General features: G+C 42.0%; 1 protein-coding gene across 2 annotated transcripts in view; it reads right to left on the bottom strand.

The window, feature by feature from the left end:
• Nucleotides 1-12,962, bottom strand: part of WSCD1 (WSC domain containing 1) — a 95,289-nt gene that overhangs the window by 50,270 nt on the left and 32,057 nt on the right. For both annotated transcript variants that reach the window (XM_058164278.1, XM_058164276.1), the window contains exon 2: nt 9,794-10,490. In XM_058164278.1, coding sequence (XP_058020261.1) covers nt 9,794-10,220 — 427 coding nt within the window. In that variant the 5' untranslated portion in view covers nt 10,221-10,490. The remainder of the gene's footprint in view (nt 1-9,793; nt 10,491-12,962) is intronic.

The raw sequence follows: 12,962 nt of genomic DNA, 5'->3' as shown, positions 1-12,962 counted from the left end.
ACATTTGCTAACTGGTAGGGAAGATAAGTAAATACCACTTCTGCATTACAGGTAGTCGTCGACTTACAACAGTTCATTTAGTGACCATTCAAAATTACAGCGACCCTGAAAACAAGTGACTTATGACCGCTTTTCACCCTTACGATCATTGCAGCATCCCCGTGGTCATGCGATCAAAATTCAGACACTTGGCAACTGACTCATATTTATGACAGTTGCAATGTCCTGGGCTTTTGCCGCCGCCTGACAAGCAAAGTCAATGGGGAAGCCAGATTCACTTAACAACTCTGTTACCAATTCAAAAACTACCGTGATTCACTTAACAACCGTGGCAGGAAAAGTCGTAAAAATGTGGCAACATTAACAAATATTTCACTCAGCAACAGAAGTTTGGGGCTCAGTTGTGGTCGTAAGCTGAGGACTACACAGGGGTGAAATGCTCCCGGTTCGGGCCGGATCGCCCAATCCAGTAGCAATGGCAGCAGGTGATTTGGAGAACTGGTAGCAAAAATCCCTGCCCCCCCCCAATGCCCAGCTGAGCCACGCGATTGTCAGAGCCTTTTTGAGGAGGAAGGAAGGACTACAAACCTGACATTAGACCCACCTTTAAAAGATAATCCAGGGCTGGAAGGGACCTGGAGGTCATCTAGTCCAACCCTGCTCCAGCAGGCCATTGTTAGTGAGTTTCTGTCTTTTGATCCCCAGTCAGATAGCCTACCCAGTCACATGACCCCCCCCACCAAGCCACGCCCACAGAACCGGTAGGAAAGAAATTTAGATTTCACCACTGGGACTACCTATATTACAGCACTCTATCATATCAACTACAAAAGTCTAGAACTCATAAATAATCTCCTTTTCATTTAACGTGTATTGTAAAAGCTTTGGAAATGGATTGGTTGGATGGTTTGTAAAGTCTCTTGTCTCAGGATAGCTGGCTGCCTTCTTGAGTTTCTCAGAAACTCTCTTCCGCTGCGTGTGTTATCCTACACAAAATCTGACAGCGGCACAAATGCGCCCAGCGCTCTTGAAAAGCAGAGCTAAATTTTTATCTGATCGATTTGAATCACGCAAGATAAAAGACAGGCAAGGAAAATTTGAATCACAAGAGTTCTGATGCAAACGGAAACCACTGCACAATGTGAACGTAAGAGATAACCATAATAATAATAATAATAAAAAGATACTGAACGTCACCAGAGAATTTTACTCATGAGTGTAAAAATTGTGGGTAAAAGATTATTCTGACAGACTCTCTTTGCCTCTTTTCCATGCACACGTCTTGGTGAACAATTTCATTTCCATGAACGAAGGATTCACGCAACGTAGTTAAAATTGTTTCTGCAACAAGGACCCGTTACAGAATTATCCTTCCGCTCCCCACCATCCAAGCAGAAGCTGAAGAAGCCTCTTGGAGGAGAAGCGAAACATCTTCAAAGAAAAACAAGAAAGTCCAATTGCCTCTTGGAGAAAACACACCTTTGGGACCACCAGGACCTAGATGACTGAGAATCTCCGTAGACATACATTACAGAAGTTTCTAGATCATTGTATTTCGAACTTGGCAACTTTAAGATGTGTGGACTTCAAGTCCCAGAATTCCTCAGCCAGCCTGGATTTCTCTAAACAAAACCCAGTACTCTAGTTCAGCAGTCCTCAACCTTTTAGGTGCCAGGGACTGGTTTCATGGAAGGTGTTTTTTCCTTGGACCAAGGGTGCATGGCTTCACCTGCTGCCTGGATCCCCTGCGTGTGCAGATGGGGCTTCTCTTCAGAGGTGGGTTTCAGCAGGTTCTAACCAGTTCTGGAGAACCGGTAGTGGACATTTTGAGTAGTTCAGAGAACCGGTAGTAAAAATTCTGACTGGCCCCGCCCCAATCTATTCTCTGCCTCCTGAGTCCCATCTGATCGGGAGTAAATGGGGATTTTGCAGTAACCTTCCCCTGGAGTCGGGAAGGAATGGAGATTTTACAGTATCCTTCCCCCTGAAGTGGGGTGGGAATGGAGATTTTATAGTATCCTTCCCATGCCACACCCACCAAGCCACGCTCACCAAGCCATGCCACACCTACCAAGCCACACCCACAGAACCGGTAGTAAAAAAAATTTGAAACCCACCACTGCGTCTCTTGCTTCCATGGCCTGGTTCCTGGTGGGCTACAGACCAGTGCCAGGCCACAGACCTGGTGGTTGGAGACCCCTGCTCTAGTCCAGATATCTTGAAATTGCTAAATTTTGAAAAACCCTGTTCTAGGTACAAGAACAGTGACTTACCTTGACTTACAGCCATTCATTCATTTAACAATGTCTGAAGCAGTGGTGAAATGTAAAATTTGTTACTACCGGCTCTGTGGGCGTGACTTGGTGGGGGGGAAGTAATGTGACTGGGTGGGCATAGCCAACTTTTTTTTTTTACTTTTAAAAGCAGTTTTTCTACAACCTCTTTGGCCGAAGAGGTTGCAAAAAATGCTTTTAAAAGCCTCTGACAATCCCAGCTGAGCTGCGGGATCATCAGAGGCTTTTTAAAAAACTTTTAAAAGAATTTTTCAGCTGAAGAAAAAATGCTTTTAAAAGTAAAAAAAAATTACCTCTGATGATCCCGCGGCTCACCTGGGCATGGGGAGGGGAGGGATTTTTGCTACCGGTTCTCTGAACCACCCGCCACCATTGCTACCGGATCAGGTGATCCGGTCTGAACCAGGAGCATTTCACCTCTGGTTGGAAGTTAGAAGAAACTGGTTCTTGCTCTTATGACTGTTGCAGTGTCCCCATGGTCATGCAGTCAAAATTCAAATGTTTGGCAACTGGCATGTACTTATGCCTGTTGCGGCAACCTGGGGTCATGTGATCACCATCTGCAACCTTTCTCTGGGCTTCCAACGAACAAGTCACTGGGGAAGGTGGATTCATATAACAACCCCATCTCGCAGCAATGGAAGCTGCAGTCCCACTTGTGGTGGGAAGTAGAGGACTATCTCGGTCTGAGTACTTTAAAGTAGGGAAAAGATATTTGAAGAGCGATCAATATATTTTTTTTCTGTTTCATGTTGTCATTTAATTATTTATGTCACTTTAAAACAACCTGCGAACCCTGCCTGGTTTACCCTACTTTTTCTTTCTTTCAAGGAGAGTGAAGTAGAAAGAATTGTATATATGAATGGCATGCAGAGTCCTTTTTCAAAAACTCTCTGGAGTTTCACACTCCTTGTTATTGTAGAGTTATATAAGCCTGATGTCAACATCAGAGGTAGGCTTCACATACTGTAGCTGTTATGGTCCGTCAGCAGCCTACGGAGCTGGCAACGGAGTTGGACAGCGATGAGGCTGAGGTGGGGCCAGGGCCATCGGGAAGTGAGGTGCGGACTCCAGAGCCTACAGAGCCTGATAGTAGTGAGGCAGAGGAACAGGAGGAGCCTGTTCCTAATGCACGCACGTGAAGAGCCGCGGTGTGGCTCAGGCTGTAAGAAGCCTGTTATTAAAACACAGCTGCCTGCAATTACTGCAGTTTCTAGTCCCACCAAGCCCAAGGTTGACTCAGCCTTCCATCCTTTATAAGGTAGGTAAAATGAGGACCCAGATGGGGGGGCAATAAGTTGACTTTGTATATAAATATACAAATAGGATGAGACTATTGCCTTATACAATGTAAGCCGCCCTGAGTCTTCGGAGAAGGGCGGGATATAAATGTAAAAAAAAAAAAAAAAAAAGAGCTGCCAGAAGGCAAAAGCAGCTAAAGCAAAAAGGACGACTCAGGAGTAAGACCAGAAGATGATTGGCAACTCCCATAAGGCTTAAAAGAGCAGCAACGAGCCATTGGGTTCTTTGTGGAAAAGCAACATTGATTCCAGTGCTTCTTGTCAGCGTCTCTTGAACTTTGTGGGGGTTTTACCTTTGGCAAGTTGCCAAGGACAACAAAGGTTGGTGATGAGGCCAAAGGATTGTTTATAAAGAATTTGCTTTGGACTAAGCTGAGAATGGATTAATTCTCAGCTCTTTTAATAAAATAAGTTTGTTCAGGACTGAATTGTGTTTGGTAATCACTACTTGGGCCTCGGTCACAACTGTGACGATACCATGACAACATAAGTTTGACACCCCTGCTTTATAGGGAACAGGATCAAGAAATTCAAGATGGCAGCTCTGAATAATTACAGCTACCATCCTGACTTTTTCTGACATACATCACGTCCACAAACACAAGCTTTTTAGACTTAAATGGAGGCTCTGCTTTCTTTTGGTTTATTCCCTCCATTGTTTCCTGTCTCGCATTCAGTCTCGGATCGAAAGCTTTTCACAGATGGATCCAAAATAAATCATTCAATCTTCAGCCTTTCCCCCCCCTTTTTTGGGGGGGGCTAAAAATAGCCAAAAGAATCTACATCACTCTCTCTTTTGGGTGAAAAAAAAAAGAGTAAAGAAGAGAAAAAAATCAGCGAAGTAGGAGGAAAAGCTAGAACTCTTGAATTAAGATGTTGAGACAAGGTGAATGGTATGTTTCTTCTAAAGAGGTGAACATTGGCACTTTCCAAACATGCAATTAGGAAGTTCACAAGCTGTGAACAGACACCCACAATAAGTTGCTAAGAAGGTGGGAGTTTCTTTTTCTGAGCTCCATTTCACAAGTTTGGAGCAGTTTTTTTATCATTCTTTGCAGCTGCAGATTCAAAGCCATCTGGGCTTCCTCAGGTTGTTGTTGCATTGTGAGGTAGATAGAATATTGTGGTTTAACCTCTTTTCTTCCTGCTGTCAACTCTGGAGAGAACCTGGCTGAAGCTATCTTCTGTTACCCTATGCCTCCCACCGACCCGTACGCTCTCATAGAGAGGGTCTCCTCAGGGTGCCGTCCGCCAAACAGTGTCGGCTGGCGGCCCCCAGGGGTAGGGCCTTCTCTTTGGGAGCATCGACGCTCTGGAATGAACTCCCCCCTGGCCTACGTCAAGTGCCTGATCTTCGGACCTTCCGTCGTGAGCTAAAAACATACTTATTTACTCAAGTGGGACTGGCATAATAGTTTGATTTTAAATTGGGGTTTTATTAATATTCTTAAATATTTTAAATTTAAATTTTAATTATTAGCCATTTTTGTAATTTTGCTATGTTTTAATTTGTTTTAATTGTACATATCTTGTATTTTATCTCCGGCTGTACACCGCCCTGAGTCCTTCGGGAGAAGGGCGGTATAAAAATGTAATAAATAATAAATAATAATAATAATAATAAAATAATTCTGCTGCCTCATAGTTGCTGTTAGGAAATGGTTATTGCCCAACTGGTTGGTCAGGAAATATATAAACCAACATTGTGTGTTTGTAGCTAAAAATATCATGTAGCTTTAAAAACTTTGTTGCATCATCATGCATCCTGATTGGCTGAGCTCTGTAGCCAATGTACTTAAAGAAAGCTGAATTATGGTTTGTTTGAACATTACACCATTTTACCTGCTGATATGCTGTAACTCTACATTTGATCTCTATGCATGATCATTGCTTGATCATGGCTATTTATTGCTTCTTTAATATTTATTGACTGTTTTTATATTGAACTTTGTTCCTGAATGAAACTAAAGAAGATCTGTTTTATTGTATTTTTCTACAACTGGTAAGAAGACTTTATATTTGAAAAATATCCCTGGACTGATTTTTATCTCACTTTATATGTGTATGACTTGGATTGTCTTTTGTTGTTTCTTAAAAGTAAAATATTATCAAAACCCAATTTGTTAACTGTTGTTGTCCACAATCATTCTCAGTCGTTTTCGTGAATAAACTCAAAGGGTAATCTGCTCAATAGCCCACAACATCGGTTGTGAGATAAGACTATCCTTAACAGTTGCCACAAACTCTGAGAGGGGGAAAGGAAGGGGAAGTCGATAGACTGACTAACAGTCAAAACAAAGAGTTTTCTTGTGGGAACCAAGGTCATCCTAACAGGTGGCAGTTGAAGAAAGAGAGGAGGGACCAAGCAGCTTGTCAGCTACTTATATTGGATAATGTGACCAATGTACATTTGGAGATGGAACTATTTGTTCTTTTAATTAGTCTAAAACCACAGGAACTTTTTAGAGTTGGTTTTCACTGGCTGTGCCGATATGATGTATTCAATAAACATGTTCTTTGAAGAATCTCTGCCTCAGAGTCCTGCTTTTGGTGGATGTGTTACTCGGAATGCTGACACCTGCTTTATGTAACGGTTTTTAATTAAGATGAGAGGTACTTCTTGACATATGACCAAAATTGTGGCCAACATTTCAGTTGCCAAGCAAGACAGCTGTTAAGTGAGTTTTGCCCTGTTTGGAGATCTTTCTTGGCACAGTTGTTAAGTGAATCACTGCAGTTGTTCGGTTAGTAACACAAATGCAGTATTGTAGGCTAACTCTGCCGACTCCCAGCAGTTCAATCCTCACCAGCTCAAAGCTGACTCAGCCTTCCATCCTTCCGAGGTCAGTAAAATGAGGACCCAGATTGTTGGGGGCAATATGCTGACTCTGTAAACTGCTTAGAAAGGGCTGTAAAGCACTGTGAAGTGGTATATAAGTCTAAATCTATTGCTATTGCATGACTCAAGGACGTTGCAACCATAATAAATAGTTGCCAGTCCGAATCATATGACCATGGGGGTTGCTACAATAGTCATAAGTGTAAAAATGGTCACAAGTCGTTTTTTTGAATGGTGTTGTAACTTTGAACGGTCACTAAATGAATGGTTGTAGGTAAAGGACTATCTGTAATATTACAAAAGGCTTTTTAAGGCTTTTGTATTAAGGCTTGCTCTGATATTTTGAGCCTCGTCTTCTGATTACCTTTAGTCCTCACAGAGATGCTCATATCTCTAATGAGCCACGGTGGCGCAGTGGTTAAAGTGCAGTACTGCAGGCTACTTCTGCTGATCACCAGCTGCCAGCAGTTTGGCAGATCAAATCTCAGCAGGCTCAAGGTTGACTCAGCCTTCCATCCTTCTGAGGTGGGTAAAATGAGGACCCAGATTGTTGGGGGCAATATGCTGACTCTGCTTAGAGAGGGCTGTATAAGCACTATGAAGTGATATATAAATCTAAGTCCTGTTGCTACTGATATCTTTGTTGATTTTACCCTCTGGCTCACCTAGGAGGCAATATGTGACCAATAAGAAAAGCTAAACAGAGTTGGTGTAGGAGATGACCAGGCTGAGCACGAGATCTGTCATAAATCATGAATCCCTGCGTGCCCACAAGAGGTCTAAGTTCAGCCTACCTTGAATTGCTTCTACTCTTAAAGGTAAAGGTTCCCCTTGCACATGTGCTAGTCGTTCCCGACTCTAGGGGGCGGTGCTCATCTCCGTTTCAAAGCTGAAGAGCCAGCACTGTCCGAAGACATCTCCATAGTCATGTGGCCCACATGACTAAACACCAAAGGCACATGGAACACTGTTACCTTCCCACCAAAAGTGGTCCCTATTTTTCTATTTGTGTTTTTTACGTGCTTTCAAACTGCTAGGTTGTCCGAAGCTGGGACAAGTAACAGGCGCTCACCCTGTTACATGGCACTAGGGATTCGAACTGCTGAACTGCCAACCTTTCGATCGACAAACTCAGCATCTTAGCCACTGAGCCACCACATCCCTTTTCCTTCTACTCTTATCTCCTTCCAATTTCCCTGGGCCAATAATACAGATCCTTGTGGACAGCCTACATTTACAATAAATCTTTATGGAAGTAGCAATAGACTTATATACCACTCCAGAGTGTTTTACAGCCCTCTTTAAGCAGTTTACAGTGTCAACCTATTGCCCCCAACAATCTGGGTCCTCATTTTACTGACCTCAGAAGGATGGAAGGCTGAGTCAATCTTGAGCCGGTGAGAATCGAACTGCTGGCAGTTGGCAGAATTAGTCTGCCATACTGCACTCTAACCACTGTGCCACCACAGCTCTCATTTATACCCATTTGAACTGTCTGGGTCTCCTGATTTTCTTGGTGCTTGACAGTTGGGATTGGTTAATGCTGGGATGAGAGACCACCAGGAAATGACTAAGCTGTTGCCTAATTTGGAAAATAGGGGGGGGGAAATTCTGGAGGAAAGCAATTGCAATCCATGTTTCAATTACGGCTAAAGATAGTGCATAGATATGCAACCACTGCAGGGGGGTATTCAAAAGAGGCAAGATGTGAGTGTGACAGCACAATCAAGACCCCATCTTCTGCATGCATGTAACAACAATGAACATGCCAAAGAGGCAAGGTTTCAATTGCACTTATCTCCTTGCCTGGCCTGTTTGAATCATTAGATTTAATTAGTTTAGATTAGATTTCACATACTCAACAATATTTTGCCTCAGCCCTTTGCCATGTTTAAGACTTGGGCATTATCCCTCATTGCCAATTGTCACACAACACGCATTTCCAGGAATGGGCATTCACTCACTCACTCACTCATATATATTAGTCATTCCATAAAGGGCATTTCTCTGAATGGGTATGCATTGATTCATGTATTGATTCATTCATTCATTCATATATGTATTAGTCAATTCATAAAAGGCGTTTCCTTGAATGGGCATTCATTCATTCATTCATTCTAGTCAATTCATATGGCTGCCTATCTTGGAGAAGGAAGAGATACAATGCAAAGTGGGTAAGGCTTCGACAATGTATTTTATTTACTATCATTATTTCCCTAAACTGCCAGGACAACCACAAATGGAGAAGACACATGCATTAAGACTGGTGCGTGCATGTGTATGTGTGTGTGTGTGTGTGTGTGTGTGTGTGTGTGTGAATGGTTCCCTCATTCCCTAGACATCATTTCTCACCCTGGGCAGCTCTACAATGTACAGTCTCCAACTCACAACATGGTGGCCAGAGAATCCTGGGAATTGAAGACCACACATCTATGGTACAAAGGATTGGAAGGGAGAAAAGAGACAAATTTACAAGAATTTGTTACTACAGGCTAGCTCAATAAAATACAGTTCTAGTCATCTTGGGGAATCAATTTCCTGGTCTACCTACTTATAAGGTTGACCGGTTACTAAACATCATGGAGGTATTGTGAAGGTAGAATGACAGATGGTGAATTATGAGCCAATCAAAGGAAATGTGAGCGTAAATGAAATGATTTGCTCCTCTTGGGTTTCATGTCATCGTCGCCATCACTGTACCAGCTATTAAATATATATTTAAATTAGTCTGTTTGTTGATTTCTTGGTGGTGCTTTTTAAATATTTTCTACTTCTTGCTTTTGTAAACTGCCTGGTGCACTTTGATAAGTAGAAAAGTGGGGAAGAAGAGGAAGAGGGAGGAGGAGGAGGAGGAGGAGGAGGAGGAGGAGGAGGAGGAGAAGAAGAAGAAGAAGAAGAAGAAGAAGAAGAAGAAGAAGAAGAAGAAGAAGAAGAAGAAGAAGAAGAAGAAGAAGAAGAAGAAGAAGAAGAAGAAGAAGAAGAAGAAGAAGAAGAAGAAGCCGCCATTGTCATTGGGGCACTTGGTACCATGTCCAAGAATTTTATAAGATACATCAACAAATTGCAGCTTCCTGCAATAACACCAGCGGAATGGCAAAAAATTGTTCTACTTGGAACATCGTACATCTTAAGAAGGTGCTTGGTTGATACCTAGGACGCTGGCAGCAACCCGTATCAACCATTAGCACCAGTCAATAGTGTTTGTGATGCCTTTTTGAATGTTCAGTTGACTGAGTTTCATGTTTAATGAATAAAGTAGATAATAATAATATCACCCTAAGAAGCTACTTCAAGGTATCTATGTCTCCTTTCTGAAATACTTCTAAAAAATCTAGCGCAAGCTTCAGAACCAGATTTACCTTTGCTTTTGGAGGCGTGCTTCAGTGTTTTTGCTCCAGAAGCCAGAACGGGTTCTTGGTCATTTACAAATCGGAGAAACCACCGCCTCCGTAACTGTCTCAATTCTGAATTTCTGGAGATCAACCACCGTGGTCCATCTTTCTGGTCCGGGTTGGATCCATAGACTGTATGCATGTTCACCAGAAGCTTAGAAGTCAAGCGAGGCATCTGAACTGGCCTGCTCTCTGCATTTGCCTCCCCCAGCAAAGTCTCAGCGACTGGTAGGCCCTGATTCCTGGAGAACCCTCGGGAGCCTTGCTGCAGAACCACGCGAGATCTCTGTAGGAGGAGAAGGCTACCAGCCATCAGATAAGCGGCCGTGAGGAAAAAGAGCAGAAACTGGGTCCTCCGAAGAAACTTTTGTGGTCTGAAAAAGGATCTGGCCATACCCTTCCTGGGAAACTGAGCCCTTCACGCCTTTAGAACAGCTTTGAAGCCACACCTTGGCTTCTCGCTAGGCCCTCCCATGGGTTCGTCTGATCATCTTAGAACTTTGCCTGTCTCCAATACGTTTCCTTCTGCAATCGCCGCAAGGCTGATCGCCATAGTTCTCTGCACCAAGGGGGTTTCTGAAGACCAGACCATCCAGTCAACCGTTCACAAGCATCTTTCTCGACTGCGACTCCAGTCACACTTCAAAGACTCGGTTCCTCAGATCTGCAAGAAGAAAGCACAATCTGTTCAGTTCCGGTTTATCAATTTGTTCCTTCTTAATCCGTTCTATTCCTTTTTAGCCGAAAACCTAATCTGTAATTCACCACAGTCTGTTTCCCTCACAGTCTGTAAAACAATAATCCTTCAAAAATGCTGGATGAGACGTAGAGTGGGAGAGAAACAAAATAAGAGACTTTCAGCTGGGTGTGTAGCTCATTTTCCTTCTGCTTTCTCTGATTTTCACCCCAAGTTCAGCCTTAGAAAGTTTGGGATGATAAAAAAAAAAAAAAGTGTTCTTTTGGCAGCTATGAATTCAGAAAGCTCAGACTGCCCAAGGAGCTGCTGATACAAATCTACAGAGGAATTATTGAGTCTGTCTGAATTATTGAGTTGCACTTCTATAACTGTCTGGTTTGGCACAGCAACCAAATGGGACAGGTAGAGACTCCGATAGATAGTTAGGACTGCAGAAACAAAACAATTGCAACCAGCCTGCCTTCCATTGAGGACCTGTATATTGCATGACTCAGAAAGAGGGCTAAGAAAATATCAGTAGACCCCTCCCATCCTGGACATAAACTGTTTCAACGCCTCCCCTCAGGATTCCACTATAAGGCATTGCATACCAAAACAACACAGTTTCCCCCCCCCCTCATGCCATCACTCTGCTGAATACCTAATTATTACAATATTGCCTTATGTCTAAGGATATTTACCCATGTGGTAGGGCTCTATTATTATTATCCTTTTCATCTTTCTTATAACCTTCTCCTATTGATATCTTATGATTATATTACTTTGTTGTTTGTATGTACACTGAGAGTTTATTCACCTGAGACATTCCTTGTGTGTCCAATCACACCTGGCCAATAAAGAATTCCATTCCATTCCATTCCCATTCCCATTCCCATTTCCAATTCCAATTCCAATTCCAATTCCAATTCCAATTCCAATTCCTCTCCACTCAGTTCCGTTCTACTCTACTCTACTCTACTCTACTCTACTCTACTCTACTCTACTCTACTCTACTCTACTCTACTCTACCCAGCATATTCTATTCTGTTCTATGAAGTTTTGATTTCAGTGTCTAAAATGGAACCATGGAGAAATGGATTCAGACCCTATTTTAAAACTGGCTGCATAACCTACTTTCAACCAAAATATCCTTGGCTTCTGGGTGGGCCAGCCAAGGAAAAGTTAAAATTTAAATTAAAGCCTAATTAAAACTTAGCAAAATTAATTGAATAGAGTTGAAAGGATTGTTCCCCATGTATTTAACAATTATCCCCTTCTGGAACATTAAAATTACATCACTGCCAGTTGTATCAGGAGCTCTGAACTGCAACCAAGTCTCAGATGGGGCTGTTGACTGTGTGTTCTTCTGTTAAAGCAAAGCAGCTAATTTGCATTCCCAGGATTCATAAATCAGAATATAGTTATCCATATTTCACATTCCTCCACATTTTCCATTTCACTTTTTTCTAGACGAAAATGTGCACAAGCACATATATTTTAGGCAAATATTGATAAAAGGAGTACTTTAGGGTATGTGCAAATTTTAGAGAGTAAATTTACGTTTAGAGAGTAAATGCAGATGTTCATATTATCTTTGAAAACTCTTAGGAAAAAGAGTTTTATGTTTGACCTTATGTAATACTGACACAAACTGGAACTAGATTGATTTATCTGTTCCTAAAGTAATAAATATGCCCTTGTGCCAAGCCTAGTTAATGATAATTGAATCCATTATTTATTTATTTTTTTGGAAATAACATAGGTTTACCATTGCCTTTTTCTAGGCTGCCTTTCAAATTCCCGGACTAACCTATGGGGATTTTGGGATGGGCGCTCAGCCAATTACAAACTAAGTCCAATTCTGCCTAGCTTTCTAAATCAACAAAATAAGTGCTCATAATCCCTACCAAAGGCACTTTTTAAAATACTCTTCCCCCCCCCCGCCCTGTCTATGGGATTTTTCCCATGGTCTCAATTTTCTTTCTTTTTTTTTCTTTCTTTTTATTGAAAAAGTTTTACAATAATTTTTTTTAATAATTATCTCCCCACCTCCCCCCTCCCCCTCCCTCCCCCCCTCCCATTCACCTTTCCCCCCTCCCCTCCCCCGGGAGACTTCCCAGAGCAAAATACAGGGTATAACATCTAACAAGCATATGCTAGACTACTACAAAAACCATAACCCCTAATCTCTTCTCCCCCATTGATCCCTTAGCTCCCCTTTCCCCTTTTAAACAAATAAAACAAATACAATACATTTCCTACAATCACTCATAAGCTATTTGATACTTTTTAGTCTGATACCTATTTTGAATATAATCAATCCATTTTCTGCATTCTACTATATATCGTTCTTGTGAATAATCTTTCAGATACGCAGAAATTTTTGCCATTTCTGCCAAATTTGAAACTTTGAGTGTCCATCCTTCAGTTGTAGGCAATTCTTCTTTCTTCCAATGTTGC

This window comes from Ahaetulla prasina, chromosome 1, assembly GCF_028640845.1.
Source record: "Ahaetulla prasina isolate Xishuangbanna chromosome 1, ASM2864084v1, whole genome shotgun sequence".
Classification (NCBI taxonomy): domain Eukaryota; kingdom Metazoa; phylum Chordata; class Lepidosauria; order Squamata; family Colubridae; genus Ahaetulla; species Ahaetulla prasina.
Note: the sequence above shows the minus strand (reverse complement) of the source record. Positions and strands in the feature narration are given on the sequence as shown.